This window comes from Schistocerca gregaria, chromosome 3 (genome assembly GCF_023897955.1).
Source record: "Schistocerca gregaria isolate iqSchGreg1 chromosome 3, iqSchGreg1.2, whole genome shotgun sequence".
In the NCBI taxonomy this organism is placed as follows: Eukaryota; Metazoa; Arthropoda; class Insecta; order Orthoptera; family Acrididae; genus Schistocerca; species Schistocerca gregaria.
The window spans coordinates 869,996,248-870,009,715 of NC_064922.1; the positions used below are offsets into that span (position 1 = coordinate 869,996,248).

The window sequence follows — 13,468 nt, forward strand, 5'->3', positions numbered from 1 at the left end:
GTCTACCTTCCTTCCTTCTTTGGCACTTAAATGTTGATACAAAAACAGATTAGCAGTTAATAATAAATATCTATTAATTCTTAATTTAAATTTAATGATTAATGTAATTCTCAGTTTATAACCCATATAAGAAATAATAAGGATTAGACAGATGATGTAGGTGTTTGTAAAAAAACAATAGTAGGCTCCATTTTGCTAGTCAGTAACTGTGTATTCTTTGAGGTCTCTAGTTACACCAGCAGATTACTTGTTTGATTTTTATTACTTAATTTTTTCATTGGGTTTTATTTCATTTTGCACTATTTTTAATCATTTATCAATACATTACCTTATCAGTAACAATAACTTCTTACTGTTGTCCTTCTAAGTATATTTATTTCTAAAAGCCTGTTATTAAGTCCACGCACTACCAAAATCTGACACACTATAGGAAACTAGATGGTGAGTTGAAACAACATGAAGTCATGAAATATGACTTAAGTTACTGCTTTTAGTTTTAATAGCCTAATATTTTTATAATTTCTGCTCAGCAGCTTCAAACAAATGCATATTGTTGCAAAGTGAGGAATATGACAAAACCCAGTCTTATATCATAGTGCAGAACATTAATGTATATAGCTGTACTTATCATTTCAGTTTGTAAAACCTTGACAGGTTGTAACAGATTGCTTGATAACTACTACTACTAATTTATGATATCTCACTTTGGCTATTATGAATTTGTGTGTTTAAAATTCCAGATGGTACCAATGTTCTTACCTATTATGCGAGGTACTCTCAACTTACCAGCAGCTAGAGATCCAGAGGTACTTGAGCGACTGGATCCCTCTGGCCCATTAGCATTATGTCAGCGTTATCAGCATCATCTGACACTATGTAGTGAACTTGTCTCCTCAGAACAGGCTGCAATAAATCTACGTATGCGAGAGGTAAGGCAGTTTATTATATCAGCTCTTGAAGAGGTATTCGTTTCAACATGTATGTCTATTATAAAAATTGTCTGAGTGAGACAAAACTGTGGCAGAATACTAGATTATCTGGTAGGAAACAAGCCTGGTTCCCAACCCAAACTCAGGTAGATTTTTCACATTGCTAAATCATGTCTGAGTGAGACAGTACTGTGGCAATATGCTAGCATTATCTGGTAGGAATCAGGCCTGGTTCCCAATCCACATAGAGTTAGATTTGTCACATTCCTACATCATTCCCAGCAATGTTCCATTTGTGACACATTGCTGTTATGCTTATAGCCATCAAAGCTTATGATCTAAATAGGAAAGCTTATGGTCATCTTAACACCAGCTGACCTTCCCAAATTCTTAATTTTTCCCCCTGGAGGATGTGTAGATCCAGAAAAGTTGCCAAATAATGATGTCATGCCAATTGTCAGACCACTTCTGGCTCTGTTTGTTTGGGCAGAAGAGCGCATTGAGTGGATATTAGACCAGTTGCTCCACTGACTTCTTTACTTGGTGTAATTGTTTAAAACCTTTGACTTATCAAATTTTCTTGGTCAGATAACTATGAGGATCATGCCATAAGTTTTTAGCAGTATCAAATGGGAAACTCTTGGAATCAAAAGAATGGTCATTGGAAGTCCAGATATTGCACTGACAATGACTTGGGATGTTGTGCTGGTAATAATAGGAAGCTTGAGAAGTGTCGATTTAAAAAAAAAAAAAAAAAAAAAAAAAAAAAAAAAAAAAAAAAAAAACTACTACTTTCTGTGATAGATAAATCTAAAACAACAAATTTTTCATGCCATGATTTTGTGCATTTATAAAATGGTTTGACTTTAAAAAATGAAACATTCCTTGCAAAGGCACACTCAGAGAGGAACAGGCAAAAACAGTCCCCCAACCCCCCCATAGAAAAAAATCTTTGGAAACCAAACTCATATCTGCTCTTTCAAACAGTTTGTCGTATCATTTTTCTAGAAACTCAGAACGTATTATGGATGTTGAATAGTAGCCAGTGTACTCAGAGCCATTTGTAGTAAAATCTGCATCATTCGCTGCAAAACTAACGAGATCACAGTGGGAATGAATTGCCAATCAAAGCAATGGATGGGAGATTGCGACCATGCTAAAACACTGAAGTTGATTTCAATTGTCAGAAATGTTTTGGTCATTTTTTTCTGGGATGTAAAGTAGATTATTTTTATCTAATACTTCGCAAATACTTTGCAAGTGTTCTACACCAAAATGATGGAAAAAGTTATAGAAGAGGTTTGGAGAGCAAAAGGAGGAAAATCATCTTTTATCATGAAAATACACATGAGCACAAAGAAACTTTGGAAATGAGAATATTGAGGGATCTAAAGTATAAATGTACCAACTAACATATTCCAGCATCTAAGAAATTTGTGTCTGAAAATAATATTGAATCAATTGAAAAAGGTAATGGAAGATGTATTTCAAGTACCTTCTAAAATTACATCAAGTTGGAATCCAAATATTGGGTGAAATGTATTGATCTAAGTATGTTGAAGTAAGTGTATTTGATGATGATGACGAGCAGGAAAGGAAGAAGCAAAATCCTAATGTTAGCTTATTTGGAGGAAATGGGGAAATATTGAGTGCTGGAAGAAGTACTTGACATGCGAAAATGGTAGCCCTAGGACACGCCACAACAACTGCAACAGATTACAAGAAGTCATAGAAGCCATAGAAATTGAGGCAGTGTAAAATTGGCACAGAAGAAATGAGATTATGTTTAACAAACAAAAATTGTACAACTCAAACTTAAGTAGATGTAAAATGTGACTCTTCTGTGAAAGACATGATTTCGTGGCTGGACAGCTAATTGATGTTATCCATTAAACAAGGACACAGTAAATACTTATCTATGATAAAGAAAATAAATGTAAGTATGAATCATGGAATTTGTCGCTATAGGCAGAGGTGCCCCTGCCATTTATACTAAGAGGCAGGGAACAGATTAGGAGTTTTGCCAGAAGAAATCCTTTTGAAATTGTAAAAGAGGGAAGAAGATGGATCCGGAGTAAGAGAGAGGAATGAGGAAAGGAATATGCCTGTGAACTTGGGTGGAGGAGAAAAGTGACATGAAGATTGAAGCTGAAATGCTGAGAATCATGCTCCACAACTCAGTAATCCACTTTGGCTGTGGCCAATTGACCAAATGAATGGATGGTTTGTTGTTGCATCCACATGGAATGCTGTTCAGTAGTTGCAGCAAAATTCGTATATGATACACACAATACTCCCTTGCATTCTACTGACTAGCCACCACACAATACCACTTGGGACTGGAAAAACTGAACCACATTATCCACTATGGCTTTGACTATAATAAATGAGTAATATTATACCCACAGTCATTCAATCCTCCCATACTGTGGTTGTCCCCTAGTCCATCTGTATACTACTATTCCTCTAACACCCATACCCCATGACTCATATCCAACACAGGTGCATATCCATAAATTGAGGCATAGCATTCTATTGCAGATGGCTACTGGCTTCCCTAGGGCTTACTAGAGGACCACATCTGAGTGGCTAAGTCAAATGAGTGGCATTCACTTCCCATTTCACTATCCACATGATCGGTCTCACTTGGTTTCAATTGCACCAGCATCATCGAGTGTGACCGAACATGTGTGTGACTCCAAGTGGCTAGGGGAACATGGTGGTTAGTTTTGTCACAATGCAGCAAAAATACTATGGTGGAGCACAGAACCTGCACACTCCATATCTTCAAGGCCCACGTGGATCCGTGTGTCCATGCAAGCCACTAATATAGCTTTGAAATTAGGCAAGGTAGTGTCGGTCAAGCTGGCTGAAGTTTATTCACCCTCTCTTTCGCACATGACACCATCATGAGCACCATGCAGATTGAGTGTGAACACCAAGCAGATTGGATATTGGCTTGCAGTGCTCTAGGGCTTACTTGTGAATGCACCCATATTGCCTGGCAACTGGCTGAAGTTTGTTCACCCTCTCTCTCACACATCACAGCAGTGTGAACACCATGCAGATTGGATATAGGTTTGCAGTGCTCTAGGGCTTACCTGTGAATGCACCCATATTGCCTGCCAACTTTTCTGCAACCACTGCACTACATGGATGTGATCATTAACCAATTATTCACATGGCAGTTGTGGTGTATGCTGTTCAGCATTATGTGGTTTACTTCAACAACTTCACAGCTCACAGTATTTTGAGCCCTCTCTCACCATGCCACCCTAATGCCAGTACCACCTTTTTATTGAATTAAGCTGGTAGTAATACTCCCTTCAAAATGTTGTTTGTTCCTACAGTACCTGTGGTGTCAGGCTCCAGTAATGCCTGTTCCCTCCACTTCACCTATTCCCACTCCATTCTGCCCTTTTGCACCACTCTCGAACTCCCCCAGGTATTTTTGAATTCCATCCTACCTCACATGACTGATATCTTCACTTCCTCATGAATCTTCTATCTTCCCGCCTTCTTCTTCTTCAACATTTCTCTTAGTAGCTTCCTACCCTGCACCTGTGTAGGTGGCACGCCACCACCCTTCCACCTGTAGTGCATAATAGACCTGCCCAACCTTTGTTAAGCCCTTCTTCTGCTATTTCTCCCTTTCTCTAACAATTCCAAACTTCATCCATGGTTCCACCACCCACTTCATTCAAGATTTCCGCCCACCCCAGTCCAACTGGTACCATGAGAGAATGGTGTCTGTTTTTCTACGTGCTGATCTACTGCTGAGCACCTTTTCTATTCAGTAAGTTATGATGTATCCTCATATAAAAATTTATGTTAACGGACATATTTGAAATGTCATTTAGTAACAATTATGATCACCAAAAGAAGCTACTAAGAAGAAAACTGTTGTTGCTAGACATTATATTTACCGCTGAAGGTTTTTTCATTAGCAGATTTACATTTTTTATACACATCAATCCCAACAACTCCAACCCTCATTGTGCTTTCATAAGTGTAATCATTCACAGCAGCACAAGCACAACACTGCACCTCATAAGGATTCATTAGATCCATTTATACAATATAGTCACGCTTTTGACACATTATTCTCAGGCTATAGGCAGAAGATGACAACTCTGTATGTATTGCTCAAACCATTCAAGTTGAGCAAGACTGTTTTTCTTTCAAAAACCACAAATTATGATCAACATAACTTGCTGTTTCATAAGAATCATGCTGACCATGATGCTGATTACACATATTCAGGAGAGCAAACGGACACAGTTGAAAGTAAACTGCTTAAAACATTTAGCAATACCTGCATATCAGGAAAGATGTGGGCTAGATTCAAGGAATGAAATAGTAAAGCTTATGAAACGAAAATCTGACTTCACTGTGAAATAAAAACAAAACAATAACAAAAAAAGGGAGTCTGTTCAAAGTGCACATACATAAAATCAGTTTCTGCTGCTGGGAAACACTGTATTGTGTTGCTCCACCTAATGCATTGTAACATGAAGGTTCTCATGAGCTGGGAAAGATGTGCTTGTCTTGAAAGAAGAATCTCACACCGAAGTGTTTACTGTAGATGTGGACAACAGATTAAAGAATCATCTCACCGTGCCACACAGCCCTCACATTATTCTCGGCAGCATGAGGGACATCTGACACCCATCCACAGTATAGGCCAAAATTATGACTGATCCACCTCCTTGCTGAACCCCTGGGATTGCACCCCTGAGACGTACATTGGTACGAGGTTGTCTCCCCCCTCTTCTGTGATGATCGTCAGTTGTCAGTCTAATCCTGCTGTCAGTCAAATCCTGCACTTGTTAGTGAAGAGGACGCAATGCCATTGATGCACATTTTATCCTAAGTGTTTCCTTACCTACTTTCTTCATGCGCCGTGATTCTAGGTGTTTTGTACTGTTGTTCATAATGGACACCATGAGAGCAAAGTCTAAACTTGAAATTACCTTTTAAGGCATGTTGGCAGACTGAACTGTGAGCACGTTGTTCTATCCATGATTGAGTACACAGTACACTCTAGTGAACTAAACTGAAAATGCAGGTTTACTTTTACCTTTGTTGCACTGGTACCTTTATGTGGTGATCACTTGTGGCCAAAAGAGTATTGAGAATGAGATTTGTGTGATAATAATAATAATTTCTAAAAAAGCCATAAATAATGCAAGTCATGAAAATGCTACAAAACTTTAAAGTTTTTTTTTCTGTGGCAGTGAAAAAGTGCAATGTAATAAATTTACTTTCAATGAGAATATAAAACTAGCTGAAATATGGTGGTGTAGTACAGGGAAAGTGCTTTCCAGGTGATGGATGTACAGTTGATGCAGTCTGATGATGGTCAGAAAATTGAGATAAAAGAACCAGATGGACAGGTTTGTGAAACTGCTTTACTCTAATCTGTTTTGAACCTGTTCAACCAGTATTTGTGCAAACCATTGAGTACTAGTGTGTGTTACTACAGCAGAGATGAGAATCAATGTTAAGACAGTCATCCACATGTATCTGCACTTCCTTGAAGTGTGTGCATTATGATTGTCCCACCATCTCATATTTGACCATAAGTGGAGATACAAGCATGCCTTTTGAATCAATTTCCAGTCATAGGGTTTTCTTTACAGGAACTAATTCTCTGTGAAATTCAAATGTGAATCTGTTTCTTTTTTCTAGAACGGTAAACAATGCAGCACAAATTCTTATGCCCACTGAGAAAATCAAATTACAGCCATTTGCTTGACAACATCTTCTAAAACATAAAACGTGTTGAAATTCTTTCTCTTGAGAAGTACAAATATTTGCAGTTAATATTCCATATTGTTTAATTATGATAGACAAATAAACATGAACTGTTGTTTCTAAACATGACTGCTCTCGCATGACCTTAAAAATCACTTGGGAGGGAGGAAATTTTGAATGTGTAGCACAATAAAGCAGTGTCCTGCAGTAGTCATGACACCAGCTCAGTATTTTGTGTGTCAGTGAAATCATGGCGCCTATACGTTGTTGGAAGAGAGGGGTGAACACTTTGAAAGACTGACAAATTTTGGTGAGTGTAGGCTACTCGTTTCCAACTTGTAGACAAAAGCTGCAACAAACCTTGAAAATACCTTGTAATTTAGTCTTATATGAGAGGATAATTTCAGTATATTTGTTCTAAAGCCCCAGTAAGGTTAATTATGAGGTCATGTAACCAGTTACCTTGAGGATGGAGAGGTGAAATATAGACAGGCAGTCAAAACAGAATAGAGGTTTTTGCTTTATTATCATAATTTCATTCTTCTCCAGTGCTGATAAACAGTGGGTATGTAAACTAAGGCTTTACATCAATCAGAAGGGTGGCAGAATATGATTTTGGGGGCTATGGGGAAGCTATTATGAGTTCAGACTCTTGAGAATGGTAATCAGAAGCATTATTGGGGAAATAGTTGTGAGTCTCCTTATTAGTATTTGGCAATAGGACTGCTTCAGTAATGCAGTGGGCAGGGAAATGGAAAAAGAGAGGTGAGATTAAGTTATTGTGTGTGGGGGGGTCTATCTATACATGTGTGCTTACTAAAGTTGCTTAAGGACATCTGCTACTCTCACATATAATTATGTGTGTCTGTATTTATTGTTGTTACACTTGTGTTGTGTTGTAGGAATCATTTAATCAAGATCCAAGTTTCATAGATACTTGGTAAAAGTAGTTAATTAAATTTCTAAGATTTTATTGCTGATACATCCAGAATATAACTAACTTATCATAGTTCCTACTACAGTCATTTATTGATCCTGGATCTGAGAAAATGGCTTTTGGAATTGCCCATTATATAACGTCAGTCTCAGCAATTGCTTCAAGTAAAACATTAAACTGTTAATGTCTATGAACATAACCATATGAGGAAAGCAAGGTTAGGACATCTACTTGAATAAATCACGTGCACCTGTAACATCTGCCAGCGTTATACCAGCTACTTTAAGATCCCCCTTAATCTCAGTGATCCATTTAATTGGCTCAGCTTTGGCCGTACTTCGTTTTTGTGGAATTCTCCAATTTGTTTTGTCAACCTAGTGGATACCATTCTTTTAATGTACCCTTAAAATTTAAGTCTTCATTTTCTCATATCATCATGTATGTCTGTGTATTCTTGTATTTCCTTATTATTTCTCAGCCTATACATTTCTCTTTCATTAATTTTGGGGTCTAATATTTTCCTGATAATCTTTCTTTCTTTTGAATTCCATCAGAATCCTTCATTTTATTTAAAATTAAAGTTTCTGCTCCATAAAGACATCCAGGATCGATTACAGTGGTGTAATGGCTAAGTTTACTACGTTTACAAAGTGATTTTTTATTATAAATATTTCCTGTTAATCTGAATGCAGTTGCCATTTTTTGATAGCAGACTTTGTTTGCAGCTTTTTCCTGACCATTTTCTTGAATGATTTTCCCCCCAAGTATTTGAATTCAGAAATCCTTTTTATTTTTCCATATTTCATGTTGATAAACTTTGGTGCTTGTTTGTTGCCTGTCCTATATTCTGTTTTTTCGAATGATATTTTTAGTCCTACTTTTTCCACAACTTCTTTAAGAATTTCAATTTGTTTTTGAGCTGTGGTAATATCCCTAGTTGAAATTGCCAGATCATCTGCAAAGGCGAGGCAATCTACTCTAATATTACTTCTACCTAACTTGATTGATTGGTGTATATTTTGACTCGACCTTTGCCCTTGACAATCTGTAAAGACCTTTCCCAAAACACAGTTAAAAGGTAATGGGGGGAGTCCATCTCCCTGTCTAACACCAATCTTGAAGTCCAGTGGTTCAGAAATTTTCCCCATGAATTTAACATTAGAGCTAGTGTCAGTTAACTTCTCCTTTATCAGCATTAGACTTTTATTATCTCATCCTTGTTCCTTTAAAATTTGGAAAAGAGATTCACAATCAACTGAGTCTTAGGCCTTTTTAAAATCCACAAATGTATGTACAATATTGTTACTGGTAATAATTTGGCACATAAGAATAGTTTTAAATTAAAAATTTGTTCCGGACAGGATCTGTTTGGTCTAAAGCCTGCTTGATATTTACTTGTTTTAGATTATAACTGTTTTTGGACCTGATCAAGTAAACATTGAAAATTACTATGTTCATGATTGTTTAATTGTCCTCTACCCAATGCAACATTTCCATACAGAATTCCCTACAAGCAACCTTATCTCCATCACTGATGTGATGTGCCTTTGTGAATCTGTATGGTTTCAAATGCAAATGTCTACACAGTACTTACCAAACAATCACTTATGGAATGCCAGTCTTGGAATACACAAGTCACATTGATCTTTGTGGACTACAAGCAAAGCTGTCCTTAACCTGTTGGACATATTAACACAAGGGCGACCGATTCATAATGTTGCAGTGAATAACCTGCCTCAGGAAAGTTCTTGTGCCTAGAGTAAATTGTTGGCCTGCTTGGATCTTCTTTGCCGAATTCAGTGTGGAATTCACGCTGAACACTTGTTTCAGCGTTCATTTTCTGAAACTATAAAACAGCGAGCACACTCTGCATCAGTGAAAGTAGCCATTTTAACTGTGCACTGTGGTGGTGCTCCTGGTGTGGAATGAGGTACTTATGCACTATGTGAATGAAACTTGAATTTCTTTGCTAAAAAATGACACACCTACTGATTTTGTAAGTTATCTCAATAAATTTCCATATCATTCCAAAGTTTTAAAGTTCTTTTTGACGCACCCTGTATATACCAAATAAATTAATAAGAAATCCTGCTGTACCCCCATAGCACACAAACAGGTCAGAACACTATTGGAGAAGTAATGGAAAAAGCAAGCCAAATTTAAAAGAATGCAAAATCCCCAAGACTGGCAGAGTTTTACAGGAGCTTGAAATTTAACGTGAATTTCAATTGAGGTGCTTTTAACACATTCCATAGCACAACTGTCTTGAAATCATTTTTATCCCTGATTTCATAATTGGAAATTTAGTGGTTTACAGATGTTACAAATTCAAGTTGATTTAGAAATTATCAGTCTTCCAATAGCGACAATAAAATAAAAACTTAGTCCCAATTTAAAATATCAGTTAACCTCCAGACTGATTCCTTTTTATTTTGTCAATCCAGATTGATGCAGAGGTTACAAGGCTACTGACCCTCATGACAGAGAGGCAGAAACGATGTGCTAAGTATGCAGAGAAACTGAGTAAGGTGCATGAACTGTCACACCAGTTGAACCGTTGTCACACACTTCTCAATCAAACACTGGAAAGCATGGAGACATTAAACAACTGGCTCCCTGTTGAAGATCGTCTTGAGCCTTTTGTATGGACAACTGGATAGCAGTAAGTGGGTGATTTTTGTGGTCATTAAAGTTTGTGTGTGTGTGTGTGTGTGTGTGTGTGTGTGTGTGTGTGTGTGTGTGTGTGTGTGAGAGGCAGAGAGAGAGAGAGAGAGAGAATATATTTGCAATAATTGATAAGATGTCTGTGTCCATTAAACATTGTTTCCTCTATGTTTGAATGAGTACAGTTGATTTAATGTATGATAATTTTGTTTCAGTGGCAGTATGCGTGAAGACACCCCTTGATCAGTTCAGAAATAAATTTCACTGGCATTACAGCACTTTCTCTTGAACTAGAATGAATTGTTTTCATGTTATCAAACTTTTATCTCATTATTGTAAATAACTGTATAATAGCACATTGAGTCAATGTGCTTTTGAATCATTAAATACTTGTTATGACAAAGCCTTCCATTTTAGTTTGAACTCTATCAGTAATTCTAAGTCATGTTTGTACATACAATTCTTATTTGTCTTACTGTATTACTGTGCCATTTCTTTAATGGTACAGTAATACAAAAGGAATGTTTCATGTCCACAGATATGTGTAAATTCATACAGAGGGATAACAATCAAGGCTAAGGCTTTCCTTATAGCGTTTCCAAGAAGAACAGTTTCACAAAATGCCTGCTATGCAACTGGGTTTTTAATACCCAAGTCAAACAATTCATTATGTAAGACCAGCAATTGTGATCTTGAATTTGGATCAAACAACACACAGATTTTATACTGTAAAAAGATAATAAAATAAAAATGTAAACATCTGTTTAGGCTTTTAGCACTCAGGATTTGTAGAATCAGAGTAAACTCAGCTTCACAATTTTGACAAAACTTTTTCTCCATTATGTAAAACAGTTTTTCCAGAAAGTAATAAGCATTTCAATATTATAAATTATTCTCTTATATTCAATGATCAGATCTATATTTTTGGAATTTTGCAACAATGGAGATGTCCCTGAATACTTTCCCCCTTAGACAAAAGAGGCATTCTGCAGATATGTTGCAAGAGATGTTACAGGTATATACTGTCCAAGTGAAGAGTACCCTTTGCTTAACTAATTTGTGTTTCCCATAAACTAACAGCCTAGACCAGGCCTTTGGTTTATCCACTTATCATTATCAGTCAAAAGTACAACAATTACTATGAATGTAGTAAGGAAAATTATGGTAGAATGTAAATAATTTACAAGTAAAGGAGACCACTCACTGAGTAACGGAGGCATTGAGTCATGTGTGACACACACACACACACTGGTGACCTTACATTGTGCTGGTTGGACACACAGTGCTGGGATTGCAGTTGGCAGGTGGACAAGGGTGAGGTAGTGTCTGGTGGAATGGGTAGAGGGGCGGAGGCAGGAAGAGCAGTTGGAGATGCAAAGTGGAATGTTCTCTGCTGTATTAGATGGGCACTCGAGGGAGGGGATTTTGCATATTAATTTCAATGCTTGTATGTACTGATCTGAAATTACTGACTTGCTTATCTGGCATATATCTCCCCTCTTGATATCTTCTGCCTTGTTTCTATATACATCATCTCCTCTGCAGTTTAGCCTGTGCTGGAAGTAAAATCATGCTTATAAATGAGGGTTGGAACTTAAATAGTGGCAACTATTTATTTATAACCAATACAAAAGAGTTACATGTTTGCACCTGTTACTGTCCTTCAAAGTAGTCACCCACATTGTGTAGGACCTGTTGCCCATGATGTGGGAGGCGTAGTATACCGTTAGCAGAACCTGTTCTGTTGATGGTGTGAACGGAGTGGATGCCACGAAGTGGTTTCTTCATCTTTGGAATCAAATCAGAGTCACAAGGACTTAAGTCCAGGGAGTACGTTGGATGGTAAGTACTTCCCAGTCCCATGGACCGAACAGAGCAGCCACAGCTTGCGCTGTATCCGCCCGTGCATTGTCATGCAGAATGATGAGTGGATGGCACAGAAAGTGTCGCCGCTTCTTTCACAAAGCTGGTTGCAGGTGATGCTCCAAAAATGTACAGTAATATTGAGCATTGACGGGCTGCTATGGAGGAACGGAATGCGTTAGGATACACCATCACAGTCGTACACAAGACTCACCATAATTTTCACCATACTGGGGCTCTGATGCCTTTTGACTTTTTTCAGCGACCCATAATGACGCCATTCATTGGATTGGCATTTCAGTTTTGGCTTGTACGATGTGGCCCATGTCTCATCCAGTGTTACGATATGGTGTAAGAAAGCCTCTTCTTTGCGCTCCAAGTGCGTCCGAGCATCGTCATAAGGCATCCATTTCTGTATTCTCATCATGTCATGCAGAACCCATCATGATGCAGTTTTTTGCATGCCCAAGCATTCTTTCAGGGATTGAAGCACAGTCATATGCGCTAATCCAGTTTTGTGGATGAGCTCATGAATCATATGGCATCAATCACTATCTGCTAATGTGGCAACGGCATGCATTTCTTCAGAGACACTAGGATGACCTGCCCGATGCATGTCTGCCACAGTTTTCTGGCCTACGTTGAAGGCTTTTACCCAATGTGCCACTGTTCTGTACGGCAATGCCGATTCTCCGCACGCCTCTTGAAGACCTTGATGACACTGTCATGCTGTATGACCTCTAGCACATTCAATTTTGACCCAACTCTGCTGTTCCTTTTTTCGAAAACATAGTGTCACTGTTATCTTAGAGCCCTCACAAGTGACTGTGTTTCCCTCGATTGTGCACATGCCGATGACGTGGGACGGGCAAGTCTGTTTGCTCGGAGGTAAGGTAGGTATGTCAACAACGCGTGCTACAGCAACAATAGTAGATTCCATTACATAGCGTCTTCACAGCAGTGTTGGCACTATTTAAGTACGTATTTCCAATAAACTACTAAATAACGGAAGTCATGTACATACATTGTTCTAGCTCATACAGTCAAAACATCCCATACAATAATTGTCTGTCATTATGATTTTGTTAACACACCAAGTAATACAAATTAATAGACAATTCAGGGCTAATCATCTATCAAACATCACAGCAGACTGACACTCTTTCTCTTTAGTTCATGGCATAGTTCATTGTCATGGTGTGCACTATTCCACAGAGTGCAGTGTTTGTCTGAAGCAGAGGTGCACAACATGGAGTAATTGTACTAGCAGGTACTGCAAACTGCCAGCATTTCCACACAATAAATGTGCCCAAATTTA

General features: G+C 37.9%; 1 protein-coding gene across 2 annotated transcripts in view; it reads left to right on the plus strand.

Annotated features, from left to right (window-relative positions):
* LOC126354908 (BLOC-1-related complex subunit 5) overlaps nt 1-10,690 on the plus strand; it is a 70,415-nt gene extending 59,725 nt beyond the window's left edge. The window contains exons 4-6 of one of the 2 annotated variants that reach the window (XM_050004979.1): nt 741-929; nt 10,068-10,289; nt 10,503-10,690. In XM_050004979.1, the coding sequence (XP_049860936.1) occupies nt 741-929; nt 10,068-10,283 (405 nt within the window). In that variant the 3' untranslated portion in view covers nt 10,284-10,289; nt 10,503-10,690. The remainder of the gene's footprint in view (nt 1-740; nt 930-10,067; nt 10,290-10,502) is intronic. The other variant, XM_050004978.1, reaches the window with a different exon arrangement.
* Nucleotides 10,691-13,468: the final 2,778 nt, after the last annotated feature.